This window comes from Drosophila biarmipes, chromosome 3R, assembly GCF_025231255.1.
Source record: "Drosophila biarmipes strain raj3 chromosome 3R, RU_DBia_V1.1, whole genome shotgun sequence".
NCBI lineage: Eukaryota > Metazoa > Arthropoda > Insecta > Diptera > Drosophilidae > Drosophila > Drosophila biarmipes.
This window is the reverse complement of record NC_066616.1, coordinates 5,291,608-5,307,430: the sequence shown is the minus strand read 5'-3', so window position 1 is coordinate 5,307,430 and position 15,823 is coordinate 5,291,608. Positions and strand designations below refer to the sequence as shown.

Below are 15,823 nucleotides of genomic sequence, written 5' to 3'. Positions count from 1 at the left end.
AAGCAAGTGGCCCGATTTCGGGTGCTCCGCCGTTATCCGAGTACTAATTGGCATTCAATGGAGTCGCCGGGGCGACGTGTTCGGATTGCCTGTGCCAGATTCTTGGGCGATTGTTCCTCCCACCGGGCCACAAGGGCCCCCCGATTATAGTGGTGGATCTGCGAGACGAGACCCACCCGTATTTGGTATGCCCCGCCGGTGGTGACTTAATGCACCATTTGGCCCAGATAGTTGCTCTGGCCCGGCGCTTTCGGCGCTTTCGATTTCATTCTCCTTTTGTCGAGTGGCGTTTGCGGCTCGTTTTCTATTTCAATTGCTTCTAAATCTGCCTCCAAAAGAAAGCTGAATTGTAGCACATCGCCGCATATATCTCTTTTCAATCGCAAAGTGACACTTTTATGAGCATAAGTAGAAAGTTTCTGGTAAACAATTAACATGCCAAGCGGCCGTCACATGGCCACTAGAAACTCCAATTATGAGCAGGGCCACAAACTTGCCAAAACTAAATCCCCAGCTTATCAGTTCGTTTTTCTGTACTGCTACTGCTACTTCATTTGTATTTTTTCGCTTTATTTTGCCGAGCAGCAACAGAACCTGCCACAAGTTTTAATTGCCAGCCGCAAACTTGTTGCCGCCCAGTGAGCAAAGTTCCAGATATTTGTTTTGGGGTCTTTCAGCACTTCAATTAAGCCCTGGGAAAGTCTCTCTGCCCACAGGTAAACACGTGCGTGGATTTACGGATTGAATTTTTGTCGGGTGCAATACTCTTGGTTTTATTCAAACATTCGACTTGACTATGCTGTTGCTGTGCGCAATAAATTAGTTAATTACATTTCGAATAAATTACTACATGCTAAAGGTTTCAAAACGAAGGCACATCTTTTGCAGCGTTGGGAGCTCTCTACTGCTGCTGCTGGCCGGCGTAGGCCAGTTGCTGGGCGTCGGACTCATCGCTGATGCTGCGGGCATAGGGGTAGGAGGAGGAGGCTCCCGAGCTCCAGCCGGCGCTGGCGGGTGCGGACCAGGCGTTCGAGCTGTAGCCTCCGCCGATGGCGTTGCCTCCGAACTTGTTGCCGAATCCGCCCAGCAGGCGGGAGCCGCCGACCAGGATGGCCAGGAAGAAGGCCAGCTTGGCCACGATCACGGCCTTGAAGGTCAGCAGGGCCAGGAAGCCGAGCACCAGGGGAATGACGGCGAACAACTTGGCTCCGATGGCCAGGGCAAGGGGTCCCAGCATCTTCTTGATCTTGCCACGGCCTGGAGATCGGTGTTATGTAATTATTACAGACTATGAACAAATTCCAAATAAAACCCACCTTCATCGAGGGCACGGGCCACCTGCTGGGTGGTCTCGGCGGGTAGCTTGAACTCCAGGTTGTGGCTGCTCAGGAACTCGGCGGCACTGGAGATAGCCAGATCCACCAGACGACCAGTACGCTCATCGGCGTTCTGGGGCAGCTCGGCGTAAACATCCTGCTCACTCAGCGACTTTCCGGTGCGGGAAACGGGACTGGCAGGGTCTCTGAAATATTATCAAAAGATAATTTATAAATAAGCATATCAGATCTGCAGAAAGTGGTATTAATTCGAAGGCTGTGTCCTATTATAGCACTAGCTAATTTAAATTTCTCAAACTAAAAATTGTTGCGTTGAGCTAGGCACCATTTTAACATTAATTAACAACTCTTGTTCAAGATCTTTAAATCTATATATAGTTTTAGCGTATTCGCCGTTACTATTCCTTAACTATTCCCCTAAATGTTTGGCTTAAAACCCACACATATTAAATAACTGGCGGCACTAATTTTAAATTATCTCTTCGATCTTGAACCATTTTTTCTAGATTACTTTACGTAACCTTCCTAGCTTTCCCTTCGATCTTGATACCATCATTTCTGTTGAACTAGCTTTCTCAAAAGACTTTCGGTAAGCCTTGTTATGCAACCACTTAAACTAGCACGGGTTGAAGATTTTTTCAGGCACGTTCTGTTTTCAGTTTTCAGTTTCGTTTCGGTTTTAGTTGTGGTTTTGGTTTCTGCTTCGAGAACCAGACACTTTCACTGTGAACAAACACACACCTCTGGAAGGTGACTCCGCTGGTCAGCTCGATGTTGTTGCTCCTGGCGGCGCGGTTCAGGGCGGTGATGCCCTTGACGGCCAGGCAGGTGGCCATGTCGTCGCTCTCCAGACAGGCGCCCAGATACCTGGCGGCCCTGCCCAGGGTGTTATCGCCCTCGACGCGGTTGTCTTGGACACTGGGAGCGGCGAAGGCGCAGCTGGCCGCCAAGAGGGTCACACAGGCGATGGCAAACACTTTCATGTTGATCGGTTGTTCGCGGTTAATCCTTGCTGGTATAGCTAGTTCTGAAGATCGGGCTGCTGCTTCTCTTCGGGAGCGCTGAGATGAGTTTGATGTATGCGTCTCCGGACATCTAGCCTTATATATTGGGCTGTGGCCAACAGCTCGGTCGGCGTCGCAGTCGGTGCGCATTACAAAACAATTTAAAAGTAAATTAAATGAACCCCAGAGAGACGGCGGAAGCTACGCCAAAGACGCGAAAAGAGCGCACTCGGAATTGGAGACCGGGCCCAAAAAGAGTCACAGACGCAGCCGCAGCCGCATAAATCTGGAGAACGGCGGGGAAATAAAGTCAACTTGTTTGTTAAGTGAACATGTTCATTTCGGGCTGCCTTTTTTCGGCAGCGCCGCTCCGGCGACGTCGTCATCCGTCAACGTTAACGTCGCGGAGAGAGAAACTCGTACTTGGTCTTGGACTTGGCCATTGGGCGAAAGGGGGCACCCTCGAGTAAACAGTCGGCATCATTGGCTAAGGTCTGCACGGCGAAAAATCAACTGGGTTACATAACTTACCTGCGCCTATGGGACTTGAGAACCAACCAAAGCCAAAGAGTGGGCTCTAATGAGTAGAGCAATAATTCAGAGATACCCAAGGTTTGTTCTAAGTTCCTAGTCTTTTTAGTTAAAAGAGTGTGTGTAAAAAAAAATATAAAAAATTATTTTTTTTTTTTTTATAAATTTACAACATTTTCTGATATCTTTGTTTAAAACGTTATCCCAAAACAGCTCTCCACTTTTTGAGAAATTTTAAACATATTCTGCTAAACCAAAAACGCACCTTGTTATCAAAGTCAAACCAATAAAATATGACCAATATTTTAAAGCATGCAGAAATGAAATGAGTTTAGAAATTTTAAGTTGTAATCTAATAAAGAAAAAACTTAATACAAGTTTAATATGATTAACTGTGAGTTGATCTGTTTAGTGAATCAAAAATATTCTTCCAAGTTCTAACTATATAATCCTTTAGAATCAACCTAAGCCCTACTGGCAAAGTCGGGGGTTGACTTCTATCTGAGAGAGAAGTAAAATTAATTTTATAATAATGGCATGACTCTCCATTTTTTCTCGGTGTAGGTGGCCTAGCCTGGGCATGGTCTCTGAGCCCGATACAACGCCCTCAATGAGGCTGGGGCCCTGGTGTTTACCAGAGGTCTGGGCCTGCGTTTGCAATCGCCTTCGCGCTTACGCGCAGCTTTCATCCGACTCTCGCAATACCCAAGTCACATATTTGCTAATTTATTGACGCTTCTTAACCGATCCGGTTGCCGTATATCTCACGCAGCCCATTTATGAGCGCAAAAATGTGTTTTTTCTTTCTCCAGCATAAATGGGTCACTTTTATTTGCTGGGGTTTGTTGCTGCTATTAGGATATGGTGAAATAGTGTTTAGCACGTCGATGATTGAACTGGACTGTGTGGCGAATGTGTCTATGTGGTAATAATTGAAAGTTAAGTGGGCAAAGTAGGTGGTGGTGAGTGAGAAGCTCTTGCCGGCGTTTATATAACAAGCTGAAAGGAATTGCTGAGCGCAGCTTTGAGGAGCTCACAAAAATATGACAGGTATTTTGTATTGCCTCAGGCTGTGTGTAGAACAGCAAGTCTTTTTTATTGATTTGTCATGGAATAGTTTACATTAAAGCAGGTTGGGAATGCAAATTTCAAAATGTTCAAAATATAAATTTATTGCTTTAAGTAAAAGGACCCTATTTATCACATTTATTTATAATGCAATTAAATCAATGCAGTTATTAAAATCCCAGCCTATATTATATTTCGAGAAACGGCAACAAATATAGCGTGTAAATAATTGTTAAATCTTTTCAAAAAAATACATGGTATGATAATATTGATAGGTTGATTGATTAACCTATTAATATAGTAGGTACCAGCTTGCAAAGAAATTTGCTTAAATTCTGCACGGTATTCAAAAAATTCGCATTAGTTTTCTGTACAAAAAGTGTGAGAATTTGCTGTCAGAGCCCACACACTTGAAATTCTGCAAGCATTTCACTAATTTGTCCTATCGTTAGACTGGATCTGCACTCAATTCCCAAAGAAATTCGTTTCTCTCGCGACCTGAGACACTTTTACAAGTCTGTCAAGCGGCAGTGTGAACTTGTGATTCAACCATTCAGGCAATTCGACATCCAGCCATCGATGATTTCCCAGTCACGTTCTGTTGCCACGGCCTGCATTGTGAGGGTTTATGTTGCTAGCGGAGTTTCTCTGCCTGACATTGCATCGTAAAATCCGGCGTTTCTGACAAAAGATCTCTATAAAATCGAAACAGCTTCAATTTTGGCAGCAACAAAATTTGTATTTTTATTGTCCGCAGCAGCTTATTAAAGGCAGTCCATTCAGCGCAGGGTAAAAACAGCCTCACTCACTTTCATTTATATTACAACGAAATGCGACACTAAATGTTGCCTGCCCTCAATGTTGTTGTTCGTGAGCGTGTTTTTGTTGCTAGTGTGGTCTTGTTGTTTCGCTGTCTTGCTTATTGTTATTGTTATTGCCGGCTGATTGTTGCTGGGCAAGCCAGCCGCGGGCGTCGGCTTGTCACACGCTGCGTATGAGTGACGCGCCTTTATTTTCGGCTATTGTTTTAGCCGCGTAAAACGGCCAAAAGCAGCCCGAAAAAAAGAAAGTGTGCTAGGCATGCCGTATTGGGCATACTTCGCCCAATGATTCACTTGCTGCGCCAATTTGCATAGTTCCCCGGCGTCCAGATTGCATTGCGGCATTTCATTCATGATCATCAAGATGATAAACCGCATGCCATTGGCTTGGCTGATTCGCGATCCAGTTTTTCGGCTTCGTCCATTCATACGATTCGCGTCATCGATTTCGTGAGTGAAAGTTATGTAATGTCTGCGTGAGTTTTGCAATCTGCAGTGCGAACTGCTAAACCGGATGGCTCGACGGATAAATGTCCGGGGACCTCCAACGCACAGTCAACAACGAGTCGGGTTTTATTACCCGCCCAACTGTCAAATCAAACAAAATTTCTAAATGCCAATCAATAAACAATTTCTCTTTTCTTCGTTGCGGTTTTTCTGTTTCTGCCTCCGAGAACTGTCAGTGTTGTACTTGAAAAAATAAGTGAAGTAAGTGAACGCACAGGAACCACAGTAAAACGTAAACCTAACTGAAAATAAAACAGGCTAGTTCAAAAATCATTCCAAGTGTAAATAAAGATATCAATTTTTAATATATAGATAAATTGCAGTGTACAAAGTAATCCTGTTTGCTGTGTACTGGGAGTTCATGTAAAAATTAAAATTGTATTATCTTGATTGATTGATATTTACTCTTTGAAAATTATAAATAGTTAGATCTTTCGAAATATTTTTATTTTTAATTTCGGGCTGTTTCTTCTCTCAGTGCAGTTTCTTTTCTGTGATAACCTTTCTCAAGATTTGTTTCCCCAAACCAGCCTGCCTTTTAATGCGTTCCTGACAGCAACCTGGTGGGCTTTGTTATTTACACAAACTCAATTAGCTCCGTTTCATTTGTGCGCTTTTCGAGTTGCGATTTGTTGCTGGCCGTCGCTCAATTAGCCGGCAACAAGTTGCCATAAATCGATGGCTCACTTTCCTCCTACTCTGGTCATGTGGGTGTGGCAGCTTGGCAGGTTGGCCGGATGGTCGAGCTCTCTGTCGGTCCCATGTGCGTTTGCTTTTCAAATTAGCCTGCTCGATTCGCAGTCGAAATTCGAGGCTCCGCCGGCTCGTTTTTATATTTTTGGGCAGCGTACGTTCTACTGACCCATTTGCGTGTGTTTTCATCGAGTATCAGCCATCGGAATGCCAGCGGCATTATTGGAATTCCAGCGCAGTGGAAGACATAAATCTACGGAGCGGGGGAAAATTTCACAGGCTTTGTACTGGGTAGGAGAAAGATATTTATTTCGTTCGAGTCAAATACCAAAAGGGCCAAATAGTTAGAATTGGCAGTCGTAAGACTTTTTAAATTCAATGCCTGGAACATGGGTGTTGGACCAGAGTCTGGCAGAAATCACGAAACATTCTTTGAATGAATTCAAGGAATTTAAACTTGAAATATATCAAAATGGGCCAAACTTTTATTGCGTTTAGAATGAAAATAAATCAAAATAGGAACCACTTTTTATTCCGTTGTACCAGGTTTTGAATGAAAGCAGATTTGACTAGCTCAAGTGGTTTTAAGCTTACTGTTTACTCAGTTAACAAATCTTTTAAAATAAATTAATAAAAAATGTTTTTAATAAAAATTTTTTTTTATTTAGCATATAAATGTTATAAATAGCTTTATAAACGAAAGGTTTTTGTAATCTTTTGACCGTGTAAAGCCAACCGAGTTCCGTCATCTGCCGCACATATATATTTCATCCCCATCTGCAAACAGCAAATGGCCGAACCACAGCCAAATTGTATCTTTTTAAGCTCTTTGGGTTAAACGCAGAAATGCCAACAGGTGAAATTGATTTTCTTTTCATTTGTGCAAATATGAAATGTCAATATTGTGCGTAGTCGTTGCTGTCATTGTCGCTCGGCTGAGAAAGTGCAGCGTTGACTCATGCGCGCGCCATGCATTGAGCGGATATATGAAAATTTGTATGTATCTTTGGCTCAAAGGTGTTTTTGGGTCGTTGCTAGTTATGGTACTTGCATTTAAAAAATTCATAGCCATTACCTTGCGGGCACACTCCGGTTCAAAGCCAAGACAAATTCAATTCACTTTGCCACGAGAGCTAGGGCACTTGCCATTTTGGCCTGGGACGTTAATATAAATTATGTATACCCTTTCAAAGGTTGACATAATAATTATACAAATGTTTGCGGATCTAAAAAACTTCAAAAACTATGAATTATGCCACATCGATTACGTAGCCTAATAAGCTTTACTTTTTCAGATGTGTTTAAAATATTACTTAATAAAAAGAATAGGTACATATGCATAAACATAAGCATTCACATTTTGTGATAAAGCTTCTTTAACAGTAATTTAATTAACATTTTTGACATTATTTTAACATGTTTTACAAAATTTAATTTAATTCTTTTATTTAAAAATGTTGTTTCTATACCGCTTTAAGATACTTCCTGAATTAACCGCTTGTAAGGGTAATTAAGGTTTCGGATTCCAGGGTAAGCCTTTGCTTCCTGTTTTTGTTCATTTTGGCCAGGTGGGAAAATATGATTAAGTGCGCCTGTGGGATCTCTTTCAGCCCCGGCAGAGGCTAAGTATCATCGCTTTGTTTAACCCAACTGGCTGGGCCCGAAAGAAAGTGAAATTGATGACACAAATGCGCAGACAACAAATACGAAGCGGTGTCTATGCTAAATGGCCTGGTTAAGTAATCCCGTGAGAGCCGCAAACATTGCGCAGTCAGCGGAGCTGAGAATGTTGTTAATAGCAAAAGCCAGAGATGTGATGACAAAGGCCGCCTTCGCAGGCTCCCCTCGCCTCTCCCTTTCTCCGCTTAATTGCCCGGCTCTGGGCCTCAACTTCACTTTCAACGTCTCACTTAGAAAGAAAGATACGCCCTTTTGTTGATCGATCTGTTAGATACGCGACAGGCATGCGCATACCTGGGTCTTGTACCCCGTATCTCGCGGCCGCAGATGTATCTGTAGCTGCTGCCCAGCCCCTGCCACACTTGCAATTGTCTCTTTGCTTTTGGCGCCCTACAACTTTCACTTGGGCCGAGGAAATGGAGGCGCGATTTGCGTAGGCCGCTAGCATAAATTCAACCAACCGTGTCGCACTTGCACGTATATTGGTGCCCTCATTAGCATGGAAAATTCGACCAATTTCGATTTAACTCAAAACATATTATTTTAATTTATATAATATATTTATTGTAGAGTGTATTTTTGTGTTGTAAAAGTGTAATCAAAGAAATAATTTGTACATACATACTTAAATACATTTCGATATTTATAAAACAGCTTTAAATTTTTAATTTTTAAGCATTGAATAGAAGTTTAAAACAAGGGGATAATTATTTTAAAACTGATTTTTAAATAAAATATTTTAGTAAAAAAAATCAATATTTCCGTATATTTTGAAACACTATTTTTGTGATACCCTTATTTTAATCATTTTTCTTCGCTTGAAAATGTGTGGAAATTCATTTTCATTTTAAATATTATTTTTTTAAGTTTTTCTATATATTGATTCGAATTATGGGAGTACTTCATGTCTTTCTGTTATAACCTACCTACAACTTTTTTGTGGCTCCAATTGGGATCTTTAATTCCATTCATTTTGGCCACCCAGAACGAGGTTCGTGGGTCATTGTTGTATCGGGTGCAGCCTGCTGATTGATTTGTGTCAACTTGTTTGTTGACTTCGGCTTTCGGTCGCGCTCTTTACATAAGTCATTCCGCCGTTTGTCGGCGCTTATTGCAACAGGCACTTGCGGAAGTGCCGCTTCCAATGCGACGACTTTGATGGCTTGGCTCTGGTCACCGGTCGATGGCTTGGGGTTTTTGATGGGGATTTGAGGGCTGGCCGACGGTGCGCATGCGCAATAAACCGTTTTATGCATAACGGAACCGCAGTGCTGTTAATTTTTGCGCCGCGTGCGCACGCCTAAAATCGTCAACGGGGCGGCTACGTAACGTCGTCAAAGTCGGGCGAGTCATGTGCTAATTAATCGTTGATGAAGCTGGGAGTTACGTGGCCTTGCTTGTCTATTGGCTAACACTAAGCCGGAAAATGGATGTTTGCAGTAATATGTTATGATTTCATGTTAACACTATATTGATATTTACATTTATTCTTTTGAACTGCCTTTTTGGATTTCAATACACCAAACGTTTTTACAATTTTTAATTTATAAATGGTGTTCCCAATCATATAACCATTTAAAACCCTTTTTTGGATTTAAAAGAAGATTTTTTGTTCCTGAACACTCTTACTTTCGTTGCTTTATAAAAACGGTTTGTACAGGTTGTCAAAGTTATGCTCCTTGGACAGTCCCAAGGGTATAAAGGGTTGTCGAATGGGCATCCAACTGCTTCCACTGGAGGAGAGATCTGTGCCGTGCAATCCCTTGACGACAGGTGCATGAGAATGAACAATTTCCAGACGATCGTGTGCATGTCCGCCGGACAAAATCCATTTTAGAGCCAACAGCCCGGAGGTGGCCAATGCGATTTTGCCCATGACAAACGAAGAGGTGGAGAGAGCCGTCAGCCATTTCAAAACCAGGGGCAGCAGTACTATTTTGGCAACAGCTGCGGCAGCCAGAAGAGGATATACCATCTTCAGTAGCTTTTTTTCCTTTTTGTGCTTCCCGCGACCTGAAAAATACAATTTTGGAACAACGATTAAGAAAACTATAATTTTATTTAATTAAAATCATTATTAGTACTTAGAAAATGTTTAAGAAAGTTTTGTCTTTGCGGCTTATCTTGTTATTAATTTGTAATTAGGTATCAATTTTTTATTTTTAAGATAATGTAATAATTATTTCTTAGTAAATTTGAATACGTCGTAGATACCTAAATGATTAATCGATTTGAAACGTTTTGTAATCGTATGTACTACTCATTTTATGACGTCTTATCCATTTGCCTTAAACTTTGCATATTTAAAAGATAACAAATTTATTAGTTTTACAATTTACCAAATTTTATCAGTTATGCTCCACTTGCGCATACGTATAAAATCGATTTAAACCCACCTTCGTTCGACCAGCTCTGTAGCATGTTGTTCACCTCCTCCGGGCTGAGATCGTCGTTGATCAGGCTGTGAAACTGGGTTTCGGCCATGGTGAGCGTCTGCCGATCCACGCGCTGTTGCTCCTCGATGGCGGCTTCCTGCTCGGCGTCCTGTTCCACGGCGGCCACGATTGCTCCACCCAACTGCACCGCCGGCGGTAGGCTGTAAGCCCCGCCGAAGGACACCTTCCAGAGCAGGTGGAAAACCGCAATTGGGATCGAAATCTTGAGCATGTTTGCACCGTTGCACCGTTCTCAGACGACTGAGCAAAAGTGGGCGCCCACTGCAGACTAATGGGGCACCCTCTCGATGCACTCCACTGCATTTCGATTCAAGTGGGTATCTACATATTCTTGGCCAATTGGTGGCCACTCTGTACCGCTACCGCTTCTGCTTGCAAAAAAGAAAGTTCTGAAATCGAGAACTTCACTGAAACTTTCGAATGGTATTTTGCCTTGCTTGTGTTTTAAGATCGAAAAGTGTTTCTTAATTTCTTAATTAATCGTTGTAACTATTATTAAAATAGGCAAAATCAACAACTAGGCAAATCAACTAGCAAAGGTTAGGTTTTATTAACCTTCAAGAAATTACTGTGATCCGATATTTCCTAAATTGATATTTAATCTCATCGGAAATGTATTGAATCTCCTAAATATCTCCTAATAAATATGTTCCACGTTGAGTATAACATCATAAATAAGGTTATCATTTTCCTGCAAGCAAACCGTCTTATTTATTATTCATACATTTGAAGAAGGAAACAGTCACAGCTAAATAATTCACTCGTGATTTATGGTTCTGCTTTTTCCCAAGTGTTCTACCTTGTTTTCGCTGATTTTGTTTTGCTCCGCCGATTCAGTTTTACTTGAGCGTGAACGGACACATTAAATTTTCCCTGCTTTAATGAACGGCTCACCGCAGACGTTTCACTGTAACTGTGGCTCCCATTGTGGTTGCTACTGGGCTGTGGGCACCACACTTATCGGGTCGGGGGTCAATTGCTCCGACCATCAACAAGTAAAAACTCTTCATTATCGTTGGAAGGCATTTACTCGGTCCGTTTCGGTTCACTTGCCCTTTTTCTTCGGCAGCAAAGTATTTCCATTTCTTCGCTGCCAGTGCAAGCAAAAGCTCTCAGGGAAATGTTCGCCATCACTTTTACCAAAAACAAATTGCAAATGCATTAATTTTCGTTCAAGTGCTGGGAGAAAATGAGCTTTAAATAAATAAGCTTGAGAGGAAGTGTGAAATATTATACGACTGAACATATAAAACTTTCCTTAGTTTTATCAAACCTAATTAAATAAAATATAAGGTATATAATTAAGGTAATAAACGCCCAATTTATTTTTGCAAAGTCTGAATATCAGAAATAATTGCGCGTAATTAGCCTAGAGTTACTTGTGATTAACCTGATTATCAAAATTTTCCGGAAGCCCCATAGTTAGGCTGCGTTTTATTAATTGGACATAAATTTTCAGTTTAAAGTAGACCGCTGCCACAAAATTCAATCAAATTTGTGTGTCCAGAGCAGACCCAATGAAAAGGATATTAAAAATTCATTAATAATATTGCCATTAACATGAATGGCCCTGAAAATATTTTGGATTCCATTTAAAGGCTTTTCGTGAACACTTGTTTGTGTAAATTTCCATCATGCCCCCTGGCTGATGGCCATAGGCCGCAGGCATAGGATTAATTAAATTTCAGCAATATTAAGGTGCCGAGCGAAGTCAGCTTCTACAGTTACAAGTTGGCTAGATGGGAGTTCATGTGTACTGGGGGAATTAAATAACGTCCAAACTGAATTAGGTGTGGCCCAGACGAGACAAATGGACTTATCTCCGGGCGTGGGCACACATGTAACTCCGGCCTTATGTGCATGCTATATATTCACGGGGCGGCCAAACACATTCAAATGCACACGCGTGCCTCGGAACTAATCGCAGTCAGCAGTCAACATTCGTTAGCGCTCTTGCTGTCGTCACTTTTCATGCCCAAAACCCCGACTTTGCCGACTGCACAGTGTCTGCGGAATTTATCGTCGCTTGGGTGTCAGCGGTACTTTTATTTGGCATCCGGTTGCTGCTGAAACTATACCCTGCCCCTCAAAGGTATTTTCGGGGAACTCGACTATGTTTATGCTCATTGGAAAATTCCTTTCTAAAACTGCCTACATTCAGGAGAACGCGCTATTAATGTGTAATTTTTCTTAGCTTTTTTACTGATGTATTTATTTACTATAAATATTTATTTTTTCCTTAAATTAGTCTATCTTAAGTAACCGGAAGCAACAATTATGTGTGGTAAAGTCTCTTAATCAAGTTAAATTTGTAATATTTTATAATACAACCTTAAAATCCTTAATCTGCATTTGCAACATTGTTCCTTAGAACTTAAAGATAAATTAAAGTGTTTAGTAATGTTTAAAATACCTGGAACCATTTAAAACCAACCATCAGAATAGAACCTAAAAATTAAAGAAATATTTAAAAACCATAGTACAGAAAAAAAAGTGATTACCAATGAGGTAATGAGTAAATTAATTTCATAAATAAAGACAAATTTAGAAATAAATTATTAAAAAATAAATATAATACCTTTTCGATTCCAGATATTTTGAAAGAGTTATAAAGGACATTCGCCAAAGAAGAACTATAAAATGCGTAATACAATTGAATTATACATGGATCATTTCAACCAGAGTATTCGATATTCGCCTGCACTAATGAACACGTCTAAATTCGTTTATCGTATTTGGGGACTATGCTGTTATGTATAAACTTCATTTCACTTGAGGGTGCGTCGCCGCTATCGTTCAAAATCGGCGTCGTTTATAGCCTCTGAGCAGACAAATCAATGCTGTTTGGCTGAGCAGTTGGCCAACTTAGGCGAATCGCTAATCTGAATGTGCCTAAAAGCGAAACTCATCAGAGCTTCTTCAAGACGAGCGCCTTGCTGGCATGGCCGCCCGCGGAGGTCTTCAGGCTCATTACGGCCGTAAAGAGAGCGAAGAAGAAGCCGGCCAGACCCGTGGTGCCCACGAGCAGCGTGAGCCCGCCGATGAGGACCGGGATGAGGGTGAGGAACTTCAGCTTGTAGGCAATCAGCAGCGGGAACAGCAGCTTCTGGATCTTCTTCTTCAGCTTCTTGAGCTTGCGGCCCTCCGATTCCGATTCCAGCTCCAGGGCCAGACGTCGGGCGCGACCTTGAACCAGGAGGTCCTTTGATGTTGCACCTGGTGGTGCTGTGGTGGCTGTCGCGCCGCTTGCGGTGGCATCCAATTTATTTGAGCCAGTCTCATCTGCGAGTGGAGCAGCGGAAGCAGTAGTTAGCCGCGTAATTAAATGGTCAGTCACAGACGCCCCCAGGTCGTGGTCGCTCGTCAATTGCATGAACACATAGGTAGGGGTATAATCAAGGATATACTATATTGAATTTTAAAAGCCGGCACAGAACAGTTTGTAGTCAAAGGTAAACTAATAAGAAAAAATATATATATTCGGAATATATTTAAATAGCTTTTAAAAGAGGCACTTCTAAAAAGAATAATATTTTGATAGTTTCTCACGATAGTTAAGTACTTCCAAACTTTCTTTGCAATTTAAAAGCGTTTCAAATTCCTCAAAAAATGTTTTAGCTAAAATTATTTTTGTTTATCCTCTACCAATCAGTTTTTGCAATCAAAATCCCCTATATATATATATATATATATATATATATAATAATATGTCTAGACAGTGTTTAGGCAACTAGCCTTTTAGAAAATTCTCCTAAAATTACCCACCTGCCTCGTCGCTAATCACGCTCCTCAGGGCGTCGCAGAAGTTGCGCACTTTCACCAGAGCTCGTTCAAAGGGCTCCAAGTAGGATTCGATTCCCCGGAGCGATGCCTGTTCTGCTGCTCCTCCTGCCGCCAGAGCAAGGATTTCGTTTTGGGCATCATCATAATCGTCAGCATCACCGTCACCATTAGCCGAGTGGGTTGAAGTCACAGCCACCTCCTGAACTTCCGGCCCGGCTTCCTCCGCTTTTGGCAGCTGGCGCAGGAGTTGGCCCCGTCGCATTTGCTGGCTGATGGCCAAAACGTAGCTGGCTGGATCGCTGGCTGGAGGAATCGGTTTGTAATTTCCGCCTGGCGACGGCGAGCTCTCGTTGTAGCGGTGGTTGTAGGCGTAGAAATTGACAGGAAGTCGTTCCGGCTCCTTTCGCCTTTCCCGGATCTCCTTCCGGACCTCCGCTCGCTCCGGCTGCATTGAGCTGGGCGCCGTCGCCTGGAGAATGAGCCAATTGTTGTGCTGCGTGAAAGGCTGCCATGCATTCATCTCCAGCTTTAGTTGCGGGCCTTGGCTGCCGGCGGAAGTGGCGCCGTTAAACCGACTGGCGGTGCTCCTTGCCACCTTCATTGTTATGAGCACGTAAATGCCGAGCACCAACACCTGTCGCTGCCACATTTTGTATTTGATTTTCCCTGTTTTTCCTTTGGCAGGGGTTTTCCCACTTAACACACGCACTCCGCACGCCGTCAAGAATCGAACTGTGAGGAGCTGAGTGGCTCGAGATCTTTGTAGACCAAATTCTACGGGCCATTCGACAATTTATGGCGGTCTCCGGTTGAGCGATTTTACGGCCTTTCGCCGAAAAGCGCTGCGGCTTCTTGCTTGCGGTCAAGCGCCCAGTTGATCCCCCAGATAGCTTTTCACATCCAAGACTTTTACCTGGTCCAAACGAAGAGAAACAGGGGGGCATTAAAAAAATTTGCATAAATTTAAAGCGAGTCATTACAATCTAATCTGGAGGGTGTAAAATAAGATGAGCTAGCACGTGGAAAAAAGTATCGCAAATTTTATTTAAATCTTTTACAGTTTGTTGGCATCTTGGATTGTTATCGAATGTACATGTGCATGAAAATCATTTTTTCTGGTAAAACAAAACAATCTAGACATGAGGCAACATATGGGCAGTTAAAGCTTTAAGAGGAGTTGCAGTATTGATTCAAATATCTTTTGATAGGCACTTTGAAAATATTTTTCGCAGTGTACACACGCAGAAGGGTAATCCGTCAGGCGTAACCAGATTGGGTGGAGGGAACGACCACTGGCCACTTCCCAGTTCCCACTTATGTAAATTTTCACAGATGTCGAGTGGGGGTCTCATTGGCAGATCGAAGATCAACGCTCCAGGGAGCACAACACGTGCTGCTGAGCCCATTGAGGCATGGCCACTTTAATTAGAAAACAGTGCCTTGCAGCCTCGTTTCGGGAGTTTTCACTTTTCACCGCCTCACTACCTTATTGCCCTGTTGCATGTTCAAAACCACAAGTCCAACTGATGGCCTTGCACTCGTTGCCACTATTCTATATAGGTTTCGGGCCCTGGGAAAGTGTGCCCAATGGGTAGATTCGCGTAATTGCATCTCCGTGCGTGCTAATTGGCTCTCCGAACTTGCCACCTGTTGCCTGCGGCGGATAAAGTTTGTCTCTGCCCCAGCATCTCAGGTGCTGGCCATGCGTTAAATCGTGCCAAATGGACGATGGGCCACAAGATGGGCCGACACTCCGTGCTTTTGCTGCACTTTCCGCTGCGATGCACTCACCTGATTGCTTTCCATTCCCCTGTCACATACTGTTGGGCGCCATCTTTTTCCTTTTGCACAAGCTGGTAAAAAACGGTGCCGGCTTTTCAGCACATTTCCCAGCTTCAACCTTTCAGTGAAGCTCACTTTTGGGCTTGTGGTTAAAAAGAAAG

General features: G+C 42.6%; 3 protein-coding genes across 3 annotated transcripts; all 3 read right to left on the bottom strand.

The window, feature by feature from the left end:
* Positions 1–734: 734 nt before the first annotated feature.
* On the bottom strand, positions 735–2,415 carry LOC108027086 (uncharacterized). The gene is made up of 3 exons (XM_017098302.3): positions 2,079–2,415; positions 1,317–1,522; positions 735–1,257 (listed from the first exon to the last, which is right to left on the bottom strand). Exons 1-3 carry the CDS (start codon positions 2,318–2,320, stop codon positions 902–904), a joined length of 804 nt encoding a protein of 267 aa, XP_016953791.1. The 5' UTR covers positions 2,321–2,415; the 3' UTR covers positions 735–901.
* Positions 2,416–8,468: 6,053 nt separating this feature from the next.
* Positions 8,469–10,315, bottom strand: LOC108027102 (uncharacterized). The gene is made up of 2 exons (XM_017098319.3): positions 10,038–10,315; positions 8,469–9,654 (listed from the first exon to the last, which is right to left on the bottom strand). Exons 1-2 carry the CDS (start codon positions 10,306–10,308, stop codon positions 9,281–9,283), a joined length of 645 nt encoding a protein of 214 aa, XP_016953808.1. The 5' UTR covers positions 10,309–10,315; the 3' UTR covers positions 8,469–9,280.
* A 2,408-nt stretch (positions 10,316–12,723) lies between these two features.
* On the bottom strand, positions 12,724–14,579 carry LOC108027126 (uncharacterized). Its single transcript, XM_017098343.3, has 2 exons — positions 13,863–14,579; positions 12,724–13,379 (listed from the first exon to the last, which is right to left on the bottom strand). The coding sequence occupies exons 1-2, from the start codon at positions 14,527–14,529 to the stop codon at positions 13,006–13,008; spliced, it is 1,041 nt and encodes a 346-aa protein (XP_016953832.1). The 5' UTR covers positions 14,530–14,579; the 3' UTR covers positions 12,724–13,005.
* Between the last annotated feature and the right edge of the window lie 1,244 nt (positions 14,580–15,823).

Coding starts and splice junctions, on each gene's coding strand:
- LOC108027086 (XM_017098302.3), bottom strand. CDS start 2,320: ATGAAAGTGTTTGCCATCGCCTGTGTGACCCTCTTGGCGGCCAGCTGC. Junction 1,523..2,078: donor AGCGGAGTCACCTTCCAGAG/GTGTGTGTTTGT, acceptor ATAATATTTCAG/AGACCCTGCCAGTCCCGTTT. Junction 1,258..1,316: donor GGCCCGTGCCCTCGATGAAG/GTGGGTTTTATT, acceptor ACCGATCTCCAG/GCCGTGGCAAGATCAAGAAG.
- LOC108027102 (XM_017098319.3), bottom strand. CDS start 10,308: ATGCTCAAGATTTCGATCCCAATTGCGGTTTTCCACCTGCTCTGGAAG. Junction 9,655..10,037: donor ACAGAGCTGGTCGAACGAAG/GTGGGTTTAAAT, acceptor TGTATTTTTCAG/GTCGCGGGAAGCACAAAAAG.
- LOC108027126 (XM_017098343.3), bottom strand. CDS start 14,529: ATGTGGCAGCGACAGGTGTTGGTGCTCGGCATTTACGTGCTCATAACA. Junction 13,380..13,862: donor CGTGATTAGCGACGAGGCAG/GTGGGTAATTTT, acceptor CTCCACTCGCAG/ATGAGACTGGCTCAAATAAA.